Below are 21,066 nucleotides of genomic sequence, written 5' to 3' on the forward strand. Positions count from 1 at the left end.
GCTTAACATTTCATCAAAAACCCCTCTTGGGTAGGAATGTGTGTGCAAATGTCATCTTAGAAAAACACATTAGTGCAAAGCCTCTTACAAAGTACTACTTATTTATGAGATTATGTGGGTTTACCTAACATCGCTCTTACATTCCTTATTATTTCCAAATTGCCATCAGTAGAACTCACATGCAAGAGAGAAGACCTGGAAGACAAGAGTCAGGGTCAAAAGTAACAACAACTCTCTCAGTACTTACGAAATCTGGCAGTTGCCATAGTGGAGGGAGGAAGTAGAGTGGCTGCCAGTAGGGTTTCATAACAGAAGGAGAATCCCTGTCTGTTTGCTCATGCCATGAAGCTGGAGTTGGAATTTCAGTGACATGTTATAAGTCATGTGGAATGGTTGCCTAGTGCTGGGAACTTCACTGTTGTTAGTCTGGGGTGGGACATACTCTCGTTAGCAGATGTGCCAGACCTATAAACCTGCATGAGCAATTTGTGAAGGCGAGGTCATAAAAGCAGTTTCACAGAAGATTTTCAGTCAGAGGGGAAGAAGAAAAGTTTCCTGTAGCAGCTCTGAAAGGCTTAGGGGGTGCTGTCCCAGTTCTCTCTGGCATCCCCCACTTGACCAGTCTTCTTCATCACTTTTGAAAGAACAAAGAGGGAGCACTTCCAATCTGGTAAACACACATCCTCAAATAGCATTGTGTTCTCTTCTTTGGCTGGCCAAGTGATGTAGGTGGAGCTTGTTCTGCATATGTTGTGTTTAATTCAGATTGTAGTACCCTGTAATTTTCTAGGATGTGGATTACCATCAAACTGGATTTTTAAATTTGAAGTCAGGCCCAAGTATGTGTTCTTTGTCTCTTTCATTGTTTCAATGAGTGTAGAAAAAAGCCCACGAGTGATGCCCAAACCCAACAATATGACATGTATTAAAATGGCATACAGATCACACCCTGTGGGAACTTTCCAGATCTACAAATAATTCCAGGTTATGGTAATAACACAGCCAGTTAGAAACATGCTTTCAAACCCACAAAGAACTCCACTTCATAAGGACTCAAGAATGCTGATCTCAGTATCTTACTTTACCTGGAGCCTGAAACTCCTGTTTGTGTCACAGGTTGTTTACCCAGTACTTTGCTTCTAAGCATACAGAGTTTCCAGTGTTATGCTTTGCTGAATGTTGATAATGATGGCCCTTATGCCAATGGCAGAGAAGAATGCTTATGTTTTTTCAGTCTGATGTCATCCCACAAGCAGCCTGGGCACACAGAGCTGTGGTGAGAATGTAGTAGATGAAACTGCATTAGAGATCTTGGAATGCATACCCATTGTCAAGCCACGACCTTTAGTAACATGTAAGCAATTGTCATGTCCTGTCATTGAGGAATATGAGAAAACTCAGTGGCACACCTTTTCCTGGTGAGCCTGAAGGCTCTGGACAGTGAATGCTTCTGTCTGCTAGCCTTTCCACTTATTACTCCATTATCCTACTCTTTCAGTATTTTCTTCTGTTTTTATTCCTGTTTTTCTAGATGCAAGGAATGTAGCTTACTGGTCCATTCAGCACACTACCTTCCCTATTCCATATCCACTCTAGATCACTTCCAGCACTTCATCAAAAACAGCTTTGCTTTCCTTTCCTTGATGGGGCTTGCCTTTCCTTCTCCAGCATGGACTGTTACCCTGTCTGCTGACTGCTTATATGCTAAGTGCCAGCATGATTCCTCATGTTGCCTTCAGGCCTCTGACTCAGGGACAATGACTGACTGTCCCTTCATGCCTGTCCAGCCTCCATCAGCTCCTTATTTTGCCTCTAAGACCCAGCTCTCATTTGTTTTCTCCATCTGAGAAATGCTCACACACTTACAGCTTTTATTTTTCTCTCAGCCAAGGATCTGGCAAGTTTCTTAGCAAAGATGTGTCACAAAAAGCCTACTCTGTTACCTCCAATGTGATGAAAGAGCATCTGTAAAACATATTTGCTAGCTTTTGTTTTGCAGGTTGTGGCTAAAAAAGGTGTCATTAAGTCTTCTCAGTGCCACCTTTGAGAACATTTAAAAAATAATTTTGTGATCTAAGTGTAGGGCAAATACACCCCTTGAAGTAGAAATTGTGATCATGTACAGGTAAATGAATCCTTGCAGAGGCCATAAAAATCTGAAGTTTTAATCAGATTTTAGTATTATATAGTTGGCTTTATTTTTGTAACAGTTCAGCCACAGGCCACTGTGGATGTGAGGGTTCATCTTCAGGCTTTTCTGCAAATATTCCTAATTGGAATTCCTAGATGGAAAGATCTTTCTCTTTTGAGAAGAACCATTAGTATTTAGAATAGGTTAGTGTAAGGAAGTTTGATTTATTTTAAAATTTTTTTAAATCATCATTCCTTCTGCTTCTGTCTTAAAATGTACAATTGTACAGGATCAAATGGAGGAAATTCTGTCTGAGGATTCAGGGGATGGAAAAAAGGAATGATTTAGGTAACGTCTGATTATTGTGAAGAATTTTTTTAATTACTGGTGAAGGAGAACAATTTGTAAGTACTGGCATATCTTTTAAAATATCTCATCTTAGTAGCTTTTTTCTCTCTTCAGAATAAAAATTAGAGGAGATTTTCTCAAAGATCTGTGTAAGAACAGTATCACACTGAAGTGACCCTTGTATATTGCATGAGTTCTGAGGTAACCTACAGGCAATTAATACTAAGTGTCCTTTCAGTCACAGAGTTCAGCAGAGTTAGGAAACTCTTGCTTAATAAGACACATGTATACTTTTAATACTTACTTCATAAATTAGGCATATAAACTTCCAGTGGCCTTGAAATGATCTCAGAGGGGTTCAAGAGGCTTTTAGCAATTTATCAAAACAATTGGTTTGTTTTGTTGACAGCCATGCAGGAGTGTTGATCTGAGGGACTGGTAAACTGGGAATTACTATTCAGTTTTCAGCCTATTAAGGCCAACTAGGAAATTACAAAAAGTAGACATTTTCTTTCTAAGTCTCAGGCAAGTCAGAATGGAAGGGAATTCATAACATTTCCTTCCAGGAATTTGTCTTTTATTCCTTCGGCTTGAGAGATAAAGAGTAATTTTTGGGTCTGAGAAACAGATTTCACTAATTGCTCTTTTCTGGAGAATTTGGTGAATAGCCCCTCAGATAAGCTGGGTTAGACCATCAGCTGCTGTATTAAAGTCTTTCCACAGGGTTTTCTAAACAATTCCTAAATGTGTTGAAATCTAGAAAGAATGTGGAAGCTCTTTTTCCATTAAAGAGAACCCAGTCAATGTTAGCATTTAAACTGAAGTGAATAGCGGAGCACTTTAAACACTGCAGAAGCTCTAAATAGAAGGGAAAATAGTTGGTTCCTGCCATCTCCATATATTGTTCCTCTCTACTGGGTCGCAATTCCTCTAGGATTTCCACAGTGACAAGTGGAAAGCTGAAGGAGCTATCCAAAATGAGCAAGCATTATCTCTCTTTAGAGGTAGAGGGAGAAGCAGTGAGAAATCAAAGGACAGTGTAAGATCATGTATGCAGGAAAAGATTCAAACATCTTGAATTCCCTTTCCTAACCAGCACAAACTTTCCATTGTAAATGTGACCATATGCTTAACTTCTTGTCTTTTACTCATAGGCCACTGAAATTCAGCTCAAGAGCTTAGAATTGCATGATCTTAGTAATTTCATGTTGCTTTAAATCTGATCCATTTTCTGCTATGTATCTTTGCTGTCCTTAACCCTACTAGCCCTTTCCTCTAACTCTGTGGGACCTGCACATTCCTCATCTCCAACTCACATCACTCCTTTCTTGCTTTGCTCCACACTTTTCTCTTACACAACCCTTTTACTACTTAGAGGCAAGGAGAAGGAAGCAGGAGGTTTTCCATACCCACCTTCAGCCTCTCACCCTAGTATAGGTACAGAAAGAAAGCTCCAAAAGATACAAACAAGCCAGTGCACGGTACATTGACCTTTACTTTATGTAGAAAGCACCAAGCAGCACGTTCAGGGCCCCTCTTTGAACATCACCATCAGAGTCATGACAAAAGTCTAATGGCTCAGAAGGACTTCCTGATTATTTGCTATATGACTCTTTAAAAGTTCCTGCAGTCAAATCCTGCTTTGGAAAGGTTCCATTATTTATGAACTGACTTTGTGTAGGAAGTGTATCTACCATTTTGCTTTGGCCGTTGACGTTTTAAACTGAACAGTGTTTTCCAGCTGTTTGGTAACACATCCAGTGTTGAAATCCTGTTTCCCCCATTTGTACAGAATTGGAATAGCTTCCTGTTATTATGTGACTTTAAAAGCCCAAGTTTCCCACTACAGACAACTTTAACCTGCTGGCTTGAAATTTATATTGGTTCTGTCACTGGTCTAGCTCTTTTTGTTGAGTCTTTTAGGTGAATGGGCAGGGTTCTATAAATTTAATTGCAGCAGATGTTTCTCTGGGTTTTCTCTCTCTCATTTCACTCTGGATTTTAGTTGTTTTTCCTTGGAAAGGTACATGAAAGGGAAATCCTTGTATAATCAAATGTTTGTTTTACCATCTAAAGCTTGCAAAGGGTTCTTAGCCTGGGCTGATTTCTTCTTGAAGAGCTGTAATTATTCATGGAAAGGGAAAAAAAAGCCTTTGTCACTAATAGGCTTCTTGGTGCTTCTTGTAACAGTCTTTATTATTCCTTTCTACATAATTTTCTATTGATGAGGTGAATAAAGGCTTCCTCTGCTGTTGAGAAAGAAAAGGTAATTGTTCTTTTTTCACATTTACCAATGCTTGTTGCGTTCCTTATGTGTTTAAAGGACAAGGATGCAGAAAATGATGTTATTGATGGCATCACCATGGCAACAGTTCTTTGGAATAACACATTCTGGCATTGTTATTCTGCACACACAAAAAAAAGGGGGACTTTCTTTTAAGCACAAACAGATTGTGCCCCTTTTAAAGGCATCCATGAACTTTGCTTTTCTGAAGATTTACAGACTGGTTTGGGGCAGAAAGGATTCTGACATCATTTACCTCTCTGTGTACATCACATTATGGTGTTAAAAAAAAAACACTTTGAAAAAGCCAATGGTTTAAAGAGACACAGTATGGGAAGGATACATAAACATTTCTTTGATCAGAAAGACAAAAAAAAAAGTTGAAAGAATTTTGAAATTTATGAGCTCTAGGACCAGACTCACTAAATAATCAATCAAGAGACAGAGGAGATAGAGGAGTTAAACACTCTGAGCTTATTAAAGTAATTATTTAGTTATGACAGTACTCCAGATAACATTGCTTTTACCCCAGACACTACACACATCTTAACACATATATGATAGGAAATTGAATTGCTTTCTCACAAGGCAGTTTGCAAACATATATCTTGGCTTTCATATTTCATCTTCCATTGTCCTCAGGTATGTAAAATCCTGCTATATTAGCATTTAGAAGCAATAGCATTTTCGAAGGCATGGTACAATTTTATTCTTTTTGACTCCGCTGCAGTTCTAAAATGGATTACTTTATTTCTCAGAGAATCATCAGTGAAATATAACTGTGTTTTTGTAAGAAAAAGGAGAAGGGACTGTATCAAACTTGGGAAAGTTTGAAATCCATTCTGCTCTCTGTGGTGCTTTTTCTGGCACCCAAGTCCACACCTTCCTGTTTGATTTCTTCAAGGAACAAACTATCTCCTGCGTGCCAAGGCTGCATGGAAGTGGGCTGTACAAACCCTGGGACTTGAACACTTTGCACCTAAAATGAACTTGTGTTGTGTGCAAATGTACCACTTAAGTCACTGCGTTATTTTTGAGAGAAATTGTCATTGACTCTCTGGCTCCAAATACATTGTTAATGTTTTGGTTCTAAGTTATATGTGACTTTTCTGGAAGTCACCACAGCTGGTAGAAATCAGCTGTTTGGTTGTTGGACAAAACCTGACCACTGTATTTTTCTGCTTACAAAATCTTGATGAAAATATGAAGCTCTGGGGACTACAGCACAGCTACCTATGGATGTTGCTTCACATTCAGCTTTCGAAAGCTGAAGTGACTCCCTAAAATTGAACAGGAAGCTGGAAACTCTATTGCTTTAGCCTTTATCTTTGACAAGTGTAACCACCTTAGTGAGCATGGAGGAATTCCTTAGCACCACAGTGATTTTTTTATTTGGTAGAGAAACAAAGTGACAGAATGAGTTTTAGGTCTTGATCGTGTTTAGCCCTACTACAAAAATGATGTTCTGTATTTATCTGGAGGAAAGTGAGCAGCCTTCTTTCCTTGCAGAACGTATTTTTGAGTTTAAATAGGTTATATATGCATTAGTACATATGGAATCACAAATAATTATGAAAATTCATTATATATAAAGGTTGCTTCATATATATAATGATACATACACCTATTACAGTACATAATATATATAGATCCATATACTATAATGCCCTCTATCATTTTGCTAATTACATTATTTTGCAAGAAGTTATGAAATCATCCTGGGAAGAGTTTGGGATGTGAAGGAGTTCCTGCAAAGGAACATGTTGTTGAAATATTTACTCTTATTCCATCTATCTGAATGTATTCTATGTGTTTGAAAAACTGCCCTAGAAATATTTATCTTCAAGATCTTTTATTATAAATATTTCTAGACTGTTTCTGTCTCATGTCTGTCTCATGTCAGTTGTGCATATTGCAGAAGAAGGAAGAAATGACAATATTTTAGTTGGGTTTTTTTAGTCCTATCCTCCCATTGCTTGCCTTATCTTTACACAAATGATACTGCTGTGATTTAATTTTTGCTTAGAACCTGTTCAAAACCTTCTCATGAAACAGTAATGAAAAGCCATCTTTTCAATTGATTTTTTAAATTTCTGTTTGTGAAAGTGTCTGCTCTCTGAGTTTATTTTAAGTCTTTTTATTGGAGACCTAAAAACTTTGCTATATCTTTGTGAGAAGTTTCACTTGGTAGAGGTAATGAATGTTTGATTAAATACTGAATTTTCCTGTGACCAGGAAGGAAAAAACATTTTCTTGCCATTGTCTGATCTTCTGCTGTACCAACTGTAGAAACTTGATGTCTTTTGGTTGGCTTCCATTCCTCACAGAGTAAGAACTCTGTGAGAGGAGTTGTCTTTGTCAGTTTTCTAAACTGCCTGGTCATTGACCAGTGGGTTTTATTGTAGCACTGTAGTTTCTTACACAATTTTTAAAAAGAGAACCAAAAAAGATTCCTATGATGTTAATAGTTTACAGAACCAGTAAAATGAGAATTGAGTTGTTTAGCTTGTTTCCTCTTGTATTCCTGTGTTATATTCAGGCACAAAGAGAGAGACTCTAGAAAACAGTGAGACAAGTTTTCCTAGCTGTAGTGTGCTAAGAGGCCCAAAGACCTCATATGAATATTTTTTTTAAAACCCTGCCAGTTTCTTATTCTTATCCAGAGTGCCAACTCTGGATTTCTTTTCAGATCCTCAATCCTGCTGCTGTGAATGAGTGTCTGATACCCCAGAGTGGGCTGAGGTGATTGTTCCACTACCCCTGCCCAGCTGAAGGTGCTCGAGCTTGTGGTGATGCTGTCCTTCACTGGCTCTGTACCACAGCCCTGGTGCTCAGGATAGCAAAACTACTCCAGGTTTATTTGCTCCCACCAAGGCACCAAGAAATAGAAGTGAGGTGGTGAAGACTTAGATGCAGAAAGTGCATTTCTCTCCTCTGCCTCCTGCATGGCCTGGTCTCTCCTCAGAGTCACCCCCATCTGCCCAAGGACATCATGTGGCAGTGACTCCCTGAAAACCTCCCTTTTCTTTTGCTTTGCTTTACTCTTTAAGGAATTGCTATTCACAGATGAAGCAAAGTTAAAAGCAGGTTGTAGTGCTGACTGTGTTTTTTCTTGTCCTTACCTTTTTCTTCCCTTACCATTTATTTCCCTTTAACATCAGATGCCAAGTCTATACTAGCAGAGACTCACAGTTGATTCTGCCAGAGCAGCATTGGCACACAGGTTCTGGGCTATCTTGCAGATTTATTTTTTTTTTTCAGATAATCCATATCTGTGTGTGAGAAGGTAACAGAGACTATTGGAAACAGTTTCAGCAAGCCTCAGCTTCTCTTGATAGCTCTGCAATGTGGAAAGCAGATTGAGATTGCAGATGTTCTTTCATGTGTTCACCAAAAAGCCATCATACAGCCACAAGTTGGTCACAACCAGCATGGGATGGATTTCAGCCAGTCTTCTTCATTCTCTTCTTGGTCTTATGGGAATTGATGACATTTTCTGGCAATTTTGGAATCTGTTTCCTTTCCACATTTCCATGGTTCCTTTCTTAAACTTGGTCCATTCATTCTCATCATTCTCTTGAAACCACAGCACCTTTGCAGAACTGCAAATCTGTGCTCTTACTGCTGAAAGAATGAAGTTATACTTCTGATACATTCCCATTTCTAAATCTCAAGACAAAAACCCTCTCCATGTGGTTTCCTGGCTGCCACTCAGAGCAGGAACATCTTGTCAGGGATCAGACTGCAAGTCTGCCTTCTGAAGATGCTGGCCCTAAGCACATTTCAGATCCAAACTGAAAAGACATGTAATTGCTAAACAAACTTGAATTTGTTTATTTTATAATATACCAGCAGCTGTTTTCTTGTACTATGTCCAAGATTTCTCCTGACAACCTACTTAATAGTGTAGAATTCTGTTTCCTTGGGTCAGTTTGCCTGCTTTATTTGTTTTCTTTCCAACCTCTGTTGGGGTGAGTTGTAGTCAGTGAAACAACTATTTTTTCCTAAAATTTTAGGCAGAACCAAGTAACTTATTTCAGGAATGAGGATGGGAAGAAAATGTTGTGTTCATTCACTTAACAGTATGAAAAACATTAGATGTTTATATAGATGATTACATTTCCAGCGCACCCAATGTGGGCTTTCTCACTTAGCTCAGAAGGTCTGTTCCTAGGTGGATGCTTTGTAACTGTGGTGTTGTGATCAGCTGAGGAAGGGCACCTGCCTCAGCCAATTAGCTTCAGCCTCCATTTTCTTGCTGAAGAGAGCAAATCTTGGTGGGGGTTTTGATCCTCAAGAAAGGACATTCTGTTTTGAGATGAAAACATCTTACTACCCTCACTGGGGAGCAGAGGTCACCCAGACATTCCTCACATCCCAGAATCAGGTTCTTATTAGGGAGCCAGAAGTGTCCAGAACATCTGATGCAACTGCGCAGCATAAAGGTCAGATCCAGTCTATTGGAAAACAGTCCTTTGGCTTTAATGGTCCTAAGATCTGACCATGTGTATTTGTTGACTCTAACTGGGTTGTTTAGCCAAATGCTGATTTTCATCACCCTTGAGATGCACATGAAGTTCCTGGAGTTAGAAGGAAAAGGCAGGGACACTCCCAGGTGTAGATGGGGAGCTGCTTTCCACAAACCAGACAAAAGGTTAACAGTCTGTTTCTATATGATCAAAACATACATGCATAATGTACCTTATTATGCATGCCATCTCACATTTTCACCAACATCATGGTCCTGCCTCCATCAGAAACTTGGTGTCTTTTGGTTGGTTTCCATTCCTCACAGAGTAAGAACTCTGTGAGAGGAGTTGTCTTTGTCAGTTTTCTAAACTGCCTGGTCATTGACCAGTGGGTTTTATTGTAGCACTGTAGTTTCTTACACAATTTTTAAAAAGAGAACCAAAAAAGATTCCTATGATGTTAATAGTTTACAGAACCAGTAAAATGAGTATTCAGTTGTTTAGCTTGTTTCCTCTTGCATTCTTTCCTCTCTCTGCTACTGAAGATGTATCTTGTATCTTATACATGGTGAAGTTTAATAAGAGATCTCACTGTGTACCTTGTGTTAAAATTAACTTACCAACAAGAAAGGATAATGTGATAATGTAATTTTCAAGATTGTGTGTAAATTATGCAAATGCTGCTGGGCATGTCAGTGTGTATGTATGGGTTAAATTCAAGATATCCTGTAACTTCTTAGCACATTCAAGCACATGTAGTCTGAAAATATTCTGAAAGTTATTGATACAATTTGAAGGGGTCTTTTTCAGATCATGTTTGGAATCAGCATGGTTCAGCATGTATAAAAACAGCAGCAATATAAATACAGAGTAAGTCAAATCATGGCAATATAGAGGATAATCTAAGCATATATGATGAGCCCCATGGTAAAATAATTGCTAAATGCTAAAAGTCTTAATTAAGATGAGAACAGACAGTGTTAATGAGAAATAAAGGCTGATCCGTGCTTTAGTTGTCACAGTCAGCCCGATTCAAGCACTTTCAGGGCCATTGAGCTGAAAACATTTTTAGAGCATAATACAATGGAGAGGCCATTATATCAGACTGAACATTTTGCAGAACAGCACTATTAAGAGATTTGTGATAACGAGATGGCAGACTGGATTAACGTAGTAGACTCACATCCAAATCTCTCCTAGGCCAGGAACAAAAATGAGTGTGGATTGTGGGTATACATAACAGTGGCTGTCACTCTCCCATGAACAATCTTTTGTAACTTAGAGTCAGGCAAAAATCCAGGAAGGCAATAGAAGAGAGTTTCTCAAGTCATATCTAAAATGCTGAGAGAGGATTTAGTTTAATTAGATCAGTGTTTTCCTTTCTCAAGTGACATTTCCCTTCCTGTTTATATTTTCCATTGGATTTTGTTTTGCTGTCTGTAAGGTGAATTTGCTGAGAATGTGTCTGTGTTTCAGAAGTTTATTTGACTGACTGCCAGCACTGCTGAAGAGACCTGCACCCATTCTTGTGCTGGCTTTAGAGATTACCTTGAGTAGCAGCATTTGGGATTAAGACACTGCTTTTATGAACAGTTAATGTGTAAAACCTAGAACATTTCACCACTGGACATTTTAGTGTCGTGCTGATAAAGTAAGGATTTTGTGTGTGTGTGTGTGTGTGTGTGTGTGTGTGTGTGTGTGTGTGTGTGTGTGTGTAGGTACAGACTTCTCTCTTATCAACTCTCTTTATCAACATTTAATCTTTCCCTTCATTTGGGAACTGTGGTTTTTCACTTAACCCATAGCCCCATCAGTTCTAGAAACTGGGACACACCAAGCACTGCAAAAATCAAGACAGGCTGGGAGCAGCTCCTCGTGTTCCAAACCAGAGTGAGGCAGATGTGCACACAATGGAGAGAGAGGCTGGTCACAAGTTCTGTAAATAGGTTTATAAATACCTTCTGGATGGAAGATCCATCGTCTGATACTTTGCCCAGGCTGTGCAACACACTGAGGTAAAACTGCTCTGGGCATAATTCTGTACTGATGTGGGAGAGGCCTCCAATAGTTCCATGGGTGTTCTCCCTCTCTGTACTGTTTCTGCACTGCATTAATCAGCTCAAGGAAGGGGCACCATGAGAAGCACAGGGCACCTCTTGGTAACAGGACCCATCTGCTGAGTTGGGACTGATGGTGGTAAAGAGAAAAACTTCAAACAGATAAATGACCAGCAGAATCCCATGCAGTTTTCCCATGATAATGGGGGGGTGGTTTTTGGTTTTGGTTTTTTTTTTTAATTTGAATGAGTAGTTTTCCACCCCTTTTTGCAAATAAAGAAAGTTTGGCCATGATCGTGAGGCTGGAGCACACTGCCCAACTCCTCCTTGGGTCACCCGTTATCCTGGGGCTGAGCAGCAAGGCAGGCACTGAGAGGCTTAAGTCCCCCTTTAACATTAGGGAAAGTTTTCCCATGCTGTTATTCCCACTCTGCACCCCTTATGGAAAAAGCATGTGTGCATTAGGTGGCTGCTAAACATTAACTAAAATATTGCAAAGCTTTCTTTCTCGGGGGCACGAGCAAGGAGAAATGATAGTTCAAACATCTCACTGCTCCTGTGGGCAGCAGTGTGAACTCAGCAGAGCAGTTCTTCACTACCAGTAGTGCACCTTTTTATAGGAAAATACTGGAGGTGGTTTATGTGTTTCTAGTCTGTTTTAAAGTTTGGACTACATCCTACTCGAGAATACTGAACAAAGTCATTTTAGGAGTATTTTTCTCTCCTATTTATATGCATTTGTATAGAAGCTAAGATTAGTACTAGAAAGATACTTAGCATATTTTTGTTTTCTTATTGTGACTTATGTGCCATATCATTAAAGATTCGATATTGCCTCAAGAGTCAATTAGCAAAAAAGTAAACTTTATCAATGGTGATTCATAAATTATTTGTGTATGTAGATTAATACAGAAGACATCTGGACAAATACTGTATCTACTGAAAAATTAGAATTTTGAATGATTAAAATTATTTGCAAATTGACACAGTTTTGGGTTAGATTGCATTTTTAGCAAGGTAAAATATTAATTTGCTGCATTCTTATTTCACTAATCTTTTCAGGCTAAAAAGGTTTTGTTTAGGAAATTACTTGTAATTTAATTTTTAGGGATTTTGAAAAATACTGAAATGAGAGTTTTTGTTGTGCATGAGTTCCTGCTTATGACTGAAAAATAATGGTCTTTCATTTCACCATTATATTTTTTAAAAGAATGATTTTCAGGCTCAGAAGATTTCTATGGCTAAACATGCAACTGAAATAATTTTTAGACAACTCTGATTAATACAAAAGATGGAATAATTAATACAGTAACTAAAATATTGTGGTCTTACACACAACTACCAGGATCACTTTTGTTTCTAATGATTTTTATCTTCAATTTCTCCCAGTACTTTCAGCAGTGCACAGTTTCTGTCTTCCCATAAAGGCAGAGATTCGGTATCTGCAAGTAAACACTGAAAAATCACTTGCTTGATTACACTTGTGGGCCATTAAATATCTGCTTTCATCTCTATAATTCCTCTCTTCTCAGAGCCTGGGCAGTGGGACTCAATCAGCCATGTGTTATCTTTCCCAGATCCCTTTCGGAGCATAGCGCAGTGCACAGGAATGCAGTTTGTCAAACACATTGTGTCTGAAATCCTTTGTTGGGAGAAGTGGAGAGAAAGAGATTATAAAATGCATCAAACCCTTCAATAAGGCCATTCCCAGGTTTCTTGTATCTGTTCAGCCCAACAAAGCGTTCATACCTCGCTTTGATGTGGAGGATGGTATATTATAGCATGTAGTGTGTATTGTATCTCAGGGCAGCATCTGTTTTCCAGGCTGCAGTTTACAAAGAATAACTAACTTGGTTGTAGTAACTTACTATTTTTTGGCAAGTTTTTAGCCTCAAGGACAACACAGAGGGGAATTTAGAAGAAATAAATACATCTGTTGTCTATAATATTGGTTTTCATAGGTGGCGAGATTTAAGACCCTGGTGTGTTTTGTAGGAGAGGTGAACAAAAATACCCAATCAGACTGGTGATGTGTGTTTTTCATTACTCCACTAATACAAACCTCTCAGAGGTAAAGCTGAACAGTGTGAATAACTTCTTGAAGCTGTTAACTTCTGTCACCCTGAGGCAATCTCTGGCTGACTTTTTGTAACATTTCCTCCTCAAAATTCTAGGCACAAAAAACCGTTTCATTGCAATACACTGGCATTGTAGGTTTAAGCTGAACATTTTGCACTGGAGTAGTTTTGAGAAATTAGGCTAGAATAGGTGGGAGCAGACACATTGCAAAGTGCCAAATGAGTTGCAGAGTCCACGCTGATGTTGCTTACAGCAGTGTAGCGAGCTGAGTTAAAATGGGAATTCTCTGCCAGTGTATTCTGAGAGAATTTGTCTCTCCTTTACAGGTCAGATATCCAAGGGGAAGTCTGGGAAGGCTTTGTAATGCAAATCTAGCTAGCCTTCGTTCACACAAGGAATGTTAGATGCTGACCCATAAGAACTGAGTTCAAGATTTCTGTGAATATGTGGGATTTGAATTAGCACGGTAATGAAAGGCTCTAAGAGTATAAGGTGCATTCAGTATCTAAATCACTGACATGGTTTAGAAAGCTAAATTTGTCTCTGTGATGATTAAAAGAAAGCTGGTTGATACTATTCTGTGGCATAAACATTAGCAGGAATCCACCCATGGCACTTGGATGCTTGTTGAACAGCTGGTGTGTTTTGTTTAATAGAGTCAAAGACAAAAGTGGTAGTAGGTTTGTTGGAGATGTGCTATGTTTATTGTTGATGACAGAGAATTGAGATGGAAAACAAATAGCAAAGAAATGGATCCAAGCAAAAATGTTTGGTTATAATATTTGGCAGATTTTGTGTGTTAGAAAATATAAAGCACATTAGCAGGCATATAAAAATGCACCAGACAGTAACAGCCATTGAATTTATACAAGGAAAAAAATAACAGTGAGATCACTTATTCAGCTCTGTGGGACAGACAACTTCCTGGAGTATCCTTTAAATCCCTGATATTTTCATGAAAGATTAGACTATAGATACAGAATAGAGAAATCCCAAGTTTCTACATGAAACAGAGACACACAGTAGTGCTCATATTTGCCTCAGAGCATGTTTGTCCTTTATTACACTGTTTTGTTGACTATATATTTCCTTTCAGCTCTCTTCTTTTGTCTTGTGGAACACAGTCCAGATGAAAAATAAAAGTTACAGATAAAATTATTGGAGGACTGGATACGCATAATTATTTTGCAATTTTATTTTAATACTAATATTTTCTATTTTTCTTTCCTTTTCCACAGAGGGTATGAACTGTATGAATAAAGATCATGGGTGTGCACACATCTGCCGGGAGACACCCAAAGGTGGGGTTGCCTGTGAATGTAGACCTGGCTTTGAACTTGCCAAAAACCAGAAGGACTGCAAATGTAGGTAGATGAAGATTAAATTTCAAATGCCTCAAAATGTCTTGTTTTCTTCATTGTTGTTATGTTCCACAAGAAGTTAAATTGGTTTTGGCCAAAGGTGATTGATAATTTTGGTAATGAGGAGTTTTTTGCTGTAGAAGATGCATTTGGGGATGGATTAGAGAGATTGAATAACAGAATGTTGACAGTGGCTCAGTTATCAAAATCATAACTTTTCTACTTCCTTATGAATGCAGAAAAGTGAAGGATCAGTTTAATCCAGGCTTTCCTTGTAAAGCAATACAAATAAAGCATAATGGATTCTGGCTTGCAATATTTTGAAGGTCCACAAAGGTGGATGCATCAATTAATTTAATGATAAATTCACTGGAGCTATCAAATTAAGAGTGTCAGTTCCAATTTTTTTAAAAGACAGAAATGATTGCTCTAGTCTTGATTCCACTGCTCACAGTCTAGAATTATTACTTGGAAAACATGCAGCTGCATCATATATACTGCTCTTCAGAGAAAAGCCCAGAGTGTTATATTCTTGAAGCTGGGATGCTAAAGATGCAGATACTCATTAGCCCACAAAATTAGAAATTGTTCTGTTCAGGTTCAAATAATTGACCTCAGCATTGTCATCTAAAAACTTCAGAACTGAATCTTTCTGATGGCTTCAGTAAGTCTTAGATCTGAGTCCAATAGCTTGCATTCCTACTTGGTAGCTTTGAGAGAGACAAGAAAAGTGTAGTAAAGCAACATAAAATGTTTGCTGCTTTGCACAGGGCCAGTATTTTTGAGACAGTCTTTCTTACACTTCAGTTTTTTTCTTGCTGATCTCCACTATGTAAACACACATAGATGATATTAGTTCCCAAGTACAAAGTGGAAAGAATCACTTTTGAATGTCATAAAGAAGTGCCACAGAGTATTTACAGCCTGATTTCTGCTCTGTGTTAAGAGGCTACACAGGGCCAAAGGCAAAAGCACAGAGGAAAATGCCTTTATAGTAGTTTTCATTCTCAATGTTTATTAGAAGTGAATATTGTGTGCTGTTAATTAGAGTGCAATGTCAGCTACATTGGTGAAGTGTGGGAGGATGTTTACTAATGTTGTTATTATTTGTTTCCTCAAATTCTTGTATTCTTTGGGAGTTTCAGTAATAGATGGTGGCAGGAGGATTAGAGCCTTTTCTAGAACATTATTTCTAAATGCCTCAGGGTTTAGAGTAAAAACTTCAATTTATTCTGTGCCCTCTGGTGTTCAAATTGTAGTTGTAAGTATAATGAACTTTTGGTGACAGATTTCTAAGTGGGGACACTGAGTTTTCCAAGGCTGCAGAGCTTACTTTGAAGCACACTTACCTCTAAACACACAGCACATTCTGCAAGTATGGTCCAGAGCTCTTACTTAAAATAATTACTTCTAGTCCTTCCAAATGCACAGAAGTACAGAGGTGTAGCCAGATAGCCTGGGACAGTAATTGTGAGATTACAGCAGGCTATTTATAGAAGCCTAATTCTGAAACCAAATCTCAACTTTAAAAAAAAAACTTTTTCACAGCAAACCATTTCAGTGCAGCTATGTTGAAGAGCTAGATACTTCCCACTTGCCAGCCTGAGCTGGGTCTGTAGCCCTGTATAACAGGACAGGTAGGGTCTGAGACACCCTTGTAAAACCCCATATCCTTGTCAGTTAGGCTGTTTTATCATGGTCCTCCAAGAGTCCCAGCCTTTCAGGGTTTGTCAGAGCTTGCTGCTCTGTTTTTTTTATGTGAACAAGTGACAGAGAGTGTAGTACCTCTCAGTACACCTAGTACCTCTCTTGGAGAATTTTTATCAGCCAGTTTGCAGTTCAGTCAGACCACTGGGAGAGGTTTCAAATGTATTGGCCCAAGGCCTTTAGTAACAATTCAAATCTTCCTCAAAGGAAGATGTTAAAATAAGTTAGAAAGCAGAAACACTTGGAGGAAGACTCCATGCTTTTTATGTATCACAATTGTCATTACATGCTAGTTACATAAGCACATCCCATCTTATCATTTACCTTCACATGCGGAAAAGGCAGTCACTCTTGCTTCATGCAGTGTCCATTATGGTCAGCGTTCATTAAACAGGCTTGTATTCAGTAGCTTCCTCTCCATAATTTAGTGTCATGCCTTTCCTACTGCACAGTACTTAAACCCTATTGTGAACATAAAATTTTTCATTCCCTCATGGATTTTCCCATGATACTCATTACTGTAATATCAAAGTGCTTTGTAGACATTTGTAATGTATTTTCGAAATACTCTTCTCAAGTTAAAAAGTACTACTTTGCCCATCTTACAAAAGAGAAATGAATATAAAGATATTAATGTCAAACTCATTTGGTAGTGATAGGTGATTAACAAGATCCACACAGAACCCAGCTAAGCATTTACAGCACATTAATATGATCCAAGCCAAACTTCTGACGGCTTCAGCTGTAGTTGCAAATGCCATAGAGAAAGGACTATAAAATCAGTAACCTGTAATAGAAGAGATTCAAGTGACTTGCCAAGCTGTAAGTAGGGATTCCACATTGAAGGCAGAAATAGGTGAGAGTTTTTAGGGCTCTTTTCACTGTCTGATCAAGACCATTTTTTCTTGACAGTCCATTTCTGGTTTGCTACTCACTCTGCAGCAGATGAGAAAAGATTCCCAGCTGTTTCCACAGCCCTGACTTTTCCCAGCTTCACTAGGCACTAAATAGGACAGGAGCATTTTCTGCATTTGTCATTGAGGAGAGTTATGACACAATAGGTTTATTTAGAAGTTTGGTATTTTGCAGCTTTTGAGTGCTCAAGACTGCAGCCTTAATGGTTTCTTAGTGTAAATTTTAAGTAAGCAATTTCTAGTTGCCCAACATGGTAAGAAAACACTGAAGTATTGAGGCTGAAAGGGACCTGAAGAAGCCATCTAGAAATACATAAAGCAGAAGCATACAGATCCATACATGATCCCTCAGATGAACTGCATCCTTTAGCTCCAAAGCATCAATAAACTTCAGCTTTGGGGAGTTTACTGCTACTTCTGTACTTTAATGGCCTCTGGTGTACACAAGACCAGAAGAAGATTATGCTTCATCAGTAATTTTCATAGATACTTGCTAGCAGCAGAAAAAAGATACTTCAGAACGGTCGATTTGGTTCCAGATTATGTTGAAAAAAACATAGGAATTTACCTCCTCTTTCTATGTCTATATCCATGACAGATACTAAGATCCTGCTCCTGAACACAATTGCATTAGAAGTTTCTGATAAACAGAAGATTTTTTTTCCCCAAATATGAAAAAAACCAAGACATTTTATGTTCCTCTCTTTCTTAGCTGGAAGCTTAACAATAAGAGGAAATCTAAAGCAGATTCACATATCTGCAAGTCGCAACCTGAAAGAGTTATAAACAAGTAAAAGTCGAATCTTTTGATGAAAAATGCTGGGTAACCCTACCTACAGCTGTTTCTGTCTGCCTCCTTGGATAATAATCATATAAGTGAGCAGGAAGGCTAGTGCAAAGTGATTCTGAAAATCCTGCCTAGTACTTTTACCATAAAATGCCAACATCCCCATGCTAAGTGGCAGCTTTTCAGCTCCTGCAACTGTTTGCTATCAGTACAAAGATCCCCAGAATGTCAAAAATATAAAGCCATACTAAAATAAAGCATGTAAGCAATTTTGCATGCACAGCATGCCCATATATTTATGCAAATTATGTATTTAATGGCCAGTTTAGTTAAGAAACAGTGCATTTTTCAAGTTATCTGGGATGACAATATGCTCATTTGATAAGTCCATCCTACAAAAACAAAATATCTGTCTGTGGCATCTGAGCCATGGTATATATTTCAGTCCATATTTGGACAGGATCAGAACACTGTTGTCTTGGGCTATTTTTTAAGTTACCAAGTAATAAATGCTAGATTAAATAATTTGCCATATGTACTTCAAGTACTTCTTGTAATGGTCATGTAAGATGGATTCTGTGAAATTTCAGAGAAGCAATGAAAACAGGAACCCTCTTAGGCTGTAGAGGGAGGCTGAATTCTGGTACCTTCTGTCTTCTGGAGAGCTTAGCATGGAATATCAATGTCAATACTTAGTAGCATATGTACATTAAAATCCTTCTTGTTCTTTGAGATGTCATTTCTCTTTCAGATAGTTTTTTCTCATTTTTCATTATCAAAATGTCATTTCTACACTAGTCCATATATTTCTCTGGCTGTAAGCACTGGCCCACATGCCAAGCTGTGTCTCAGGACTGTTTGGCTCAGCCCAGTCAAACTGAATAATGCTGCTGGTTCCAGTGTGGGCAGGTGGACAGGTAGGGCCATTCTGTGCCTGCCAGGGCCTGAAGGGTGTCTGGCCAGCCCAGGACCCTGAGCATTGTAGTCAGTGAAAAGAATTAATCTGGTTTGAAGGCACTTGGAAGCTCCAGTGTCAGCCCCAAAGCTCTTCATCCACGTGGAAGAGTGGTAGGAGAACAGACTGGTGGTTTGGCTGCCAGCACTGGACCTGTCCCACAGATGGTGTGTGTCATTTGTAGGGCTTCTCTGCTGTTGTAAAGGGCATTCCTCCCACTAAGGGAAAGACCCCAGAATTCTGACTGCACTTAGGACACATGCAAATGCGGAAGCACTGTCAAAAGATGGTGTTACTCTAGTTTTAAATCTGCCATATGGGGATAAGTATGTCTGAGTTCTAAAAGATATGTGAATATTCTCCATATTCTCCTTTGGTTAAAAAAAAAAAGCCAAAAAAAACCCTCATTATTTTCCATCCCTTTCATTTTTACATGACTTATGATATTTTAAGGTGATCTCTGTCTGTTGGAATTTACTATTTTGCCTCTGTTTGCCTCTTCAATGTCACAGACTCTGAATGAGCACACAGCTGTTTGCATAGCTGCAGAGTCCAAATTTATCAGAAATAGTTTTTAAAACAACACTTTGTGAATTCTCATTAATATTGCTTTAATTCTTTCTCACAAAAATGGAGTAGATCTGGATGTCCATTTGCTTTTAAATAAGTATGATTTTCTTCCTCTAAGCAAGAGAAATTTCCCACTGTGTCAGTGCCACAGATTGAGGACTGGAAGAAAATTGAAGTGACATATTTTACAACTGAATTTTGTAGCAATTTCACCTGTAGAGCTTGTCAAACTTCAAAATGTTGACTCAAGTTACTTAAAATAAATAAATAAATAAATTGTAGTCTAGACAGAAATTCAAATCCTTCAAAAACATGATTTACTATTGTTTCTAGGAGACAGGAAAAGGAACTGACCTACATGTGCATTCATGGACTGGGTAGAATGGGAACCAGCAACTTTTATAGGCAAAGAAGCTGTAAAAGTGTGTGATTCTGCAGGATTTGCTATAAATGCCATCAATCTGGTGCAATTTTTTCATAGACAAATATAGTGAGGAAAAGTTCCTCATATTACGTGGGTCAGAGCAAGCCTGTTCAGATATTTTCTTCTCTGCCAGCAGAGGCTTTCAGCAAGGAATGCCAAAAATAACCACTGCAGTCACATTTTTTAAATACACACTTTGTTGCTGATTGCACTTTAAAATCCTCAATAAAAATACTGTTGGCTAGAAATGTATTTAAACATCTGGCATAAACAGCACCTTTAAGTTAAGTTGTGATGGCACTGCAGTCCAGCAGAGATAGAAACTCCACATAGTCCGAGAGGCATATGGGGTCAAGTAATAAGCATGTCTTCATTAGAAAGGTGGGAACTTTAAGAATAGAGAATTGATATTGAGTTTTGTTTGTTTTGCATCAAAAATAAAAACCAAAATGTTACAGTGTATTGAAGGGAAATAAATGTTGCTTCCTTTGGATGCAAAGCAGACTGATTTTCTTCTGCTATTTTTTCACAAAAATAAATTATTAGGTAAGGTATAAAAGTGGAGAAGGAGAAAGAATGCCTGAGGGTAGCTGTTGCTTAGGGGGTTTTGTAATATAATTCCTTGCAAGTTTAGGATTCTCATGATTTGGGGTATATTCCCTCCCGTGTCTGGTTGGACTGAACCCACCATTTCTATTTTCCAGTTTAGTGCACAAACTGTCAAGCTGCAAAAAGGGAACATGGATCAGGCAGGTCTCCCCATGTTTCTCACTGCCATTTTTTCCAGTTGTATAGACAAGTGATGTTCCTGGAAAGTGTGGTGGGAATCCAGGCAGTCTCTGTTTTCGGAGATTGTTCTTGCCACCAGGCACCAAGGCTATTCCATCTCTATCTCTGAACAGCACAAGGGTTTTTATTCCAAGTATAGAGTGGGAAGGACCAAGGATGCTTGCACCTGTAGTGGCCTCAGGTCTGTACTC

The 21,066-nt window shown here is 38.5% G+C and overlaps 1 protein-coding gene across 1 annotated transcript in view; it reads left to right on the top strand.

Annotated features, from left to right (window-relative positions):
* The window catches only part of SCUBE1 (signal peptide, CUB domain and EGF like domain containing 1), a 194,651-nt gene that overhangs the window by 83,934 nt on the left and 89,651 nt on the right, over window positions 1-21,066 (top strand). The window contains exon 5 of the mRNA XM_014309410.2: window positions 14,607-14,732. Coding sequence (XP_014164885.1) covers window positions 14,607-14,732 — 126 coding nt within the window. The remainder of the gene's footprint in view (window positions 1-14,606; window positions 14,733-21,066) is intronic.

The sequence above is a fragment of the Geospiza fortis genome, unplaced genomic scaffold (genome assembly GCF_000277835.1).
Source record: "Geospiza fortis unplaced genomic scaffold, GeoFor_1.0 scaffold164, whole genome shotgun sequence".
Lineage (NCBI taxonomy): Eukaryota > Metazoa > Chordata > Aves > Passeriformes > Thraupidae > Geospiza > Geospiza fortis.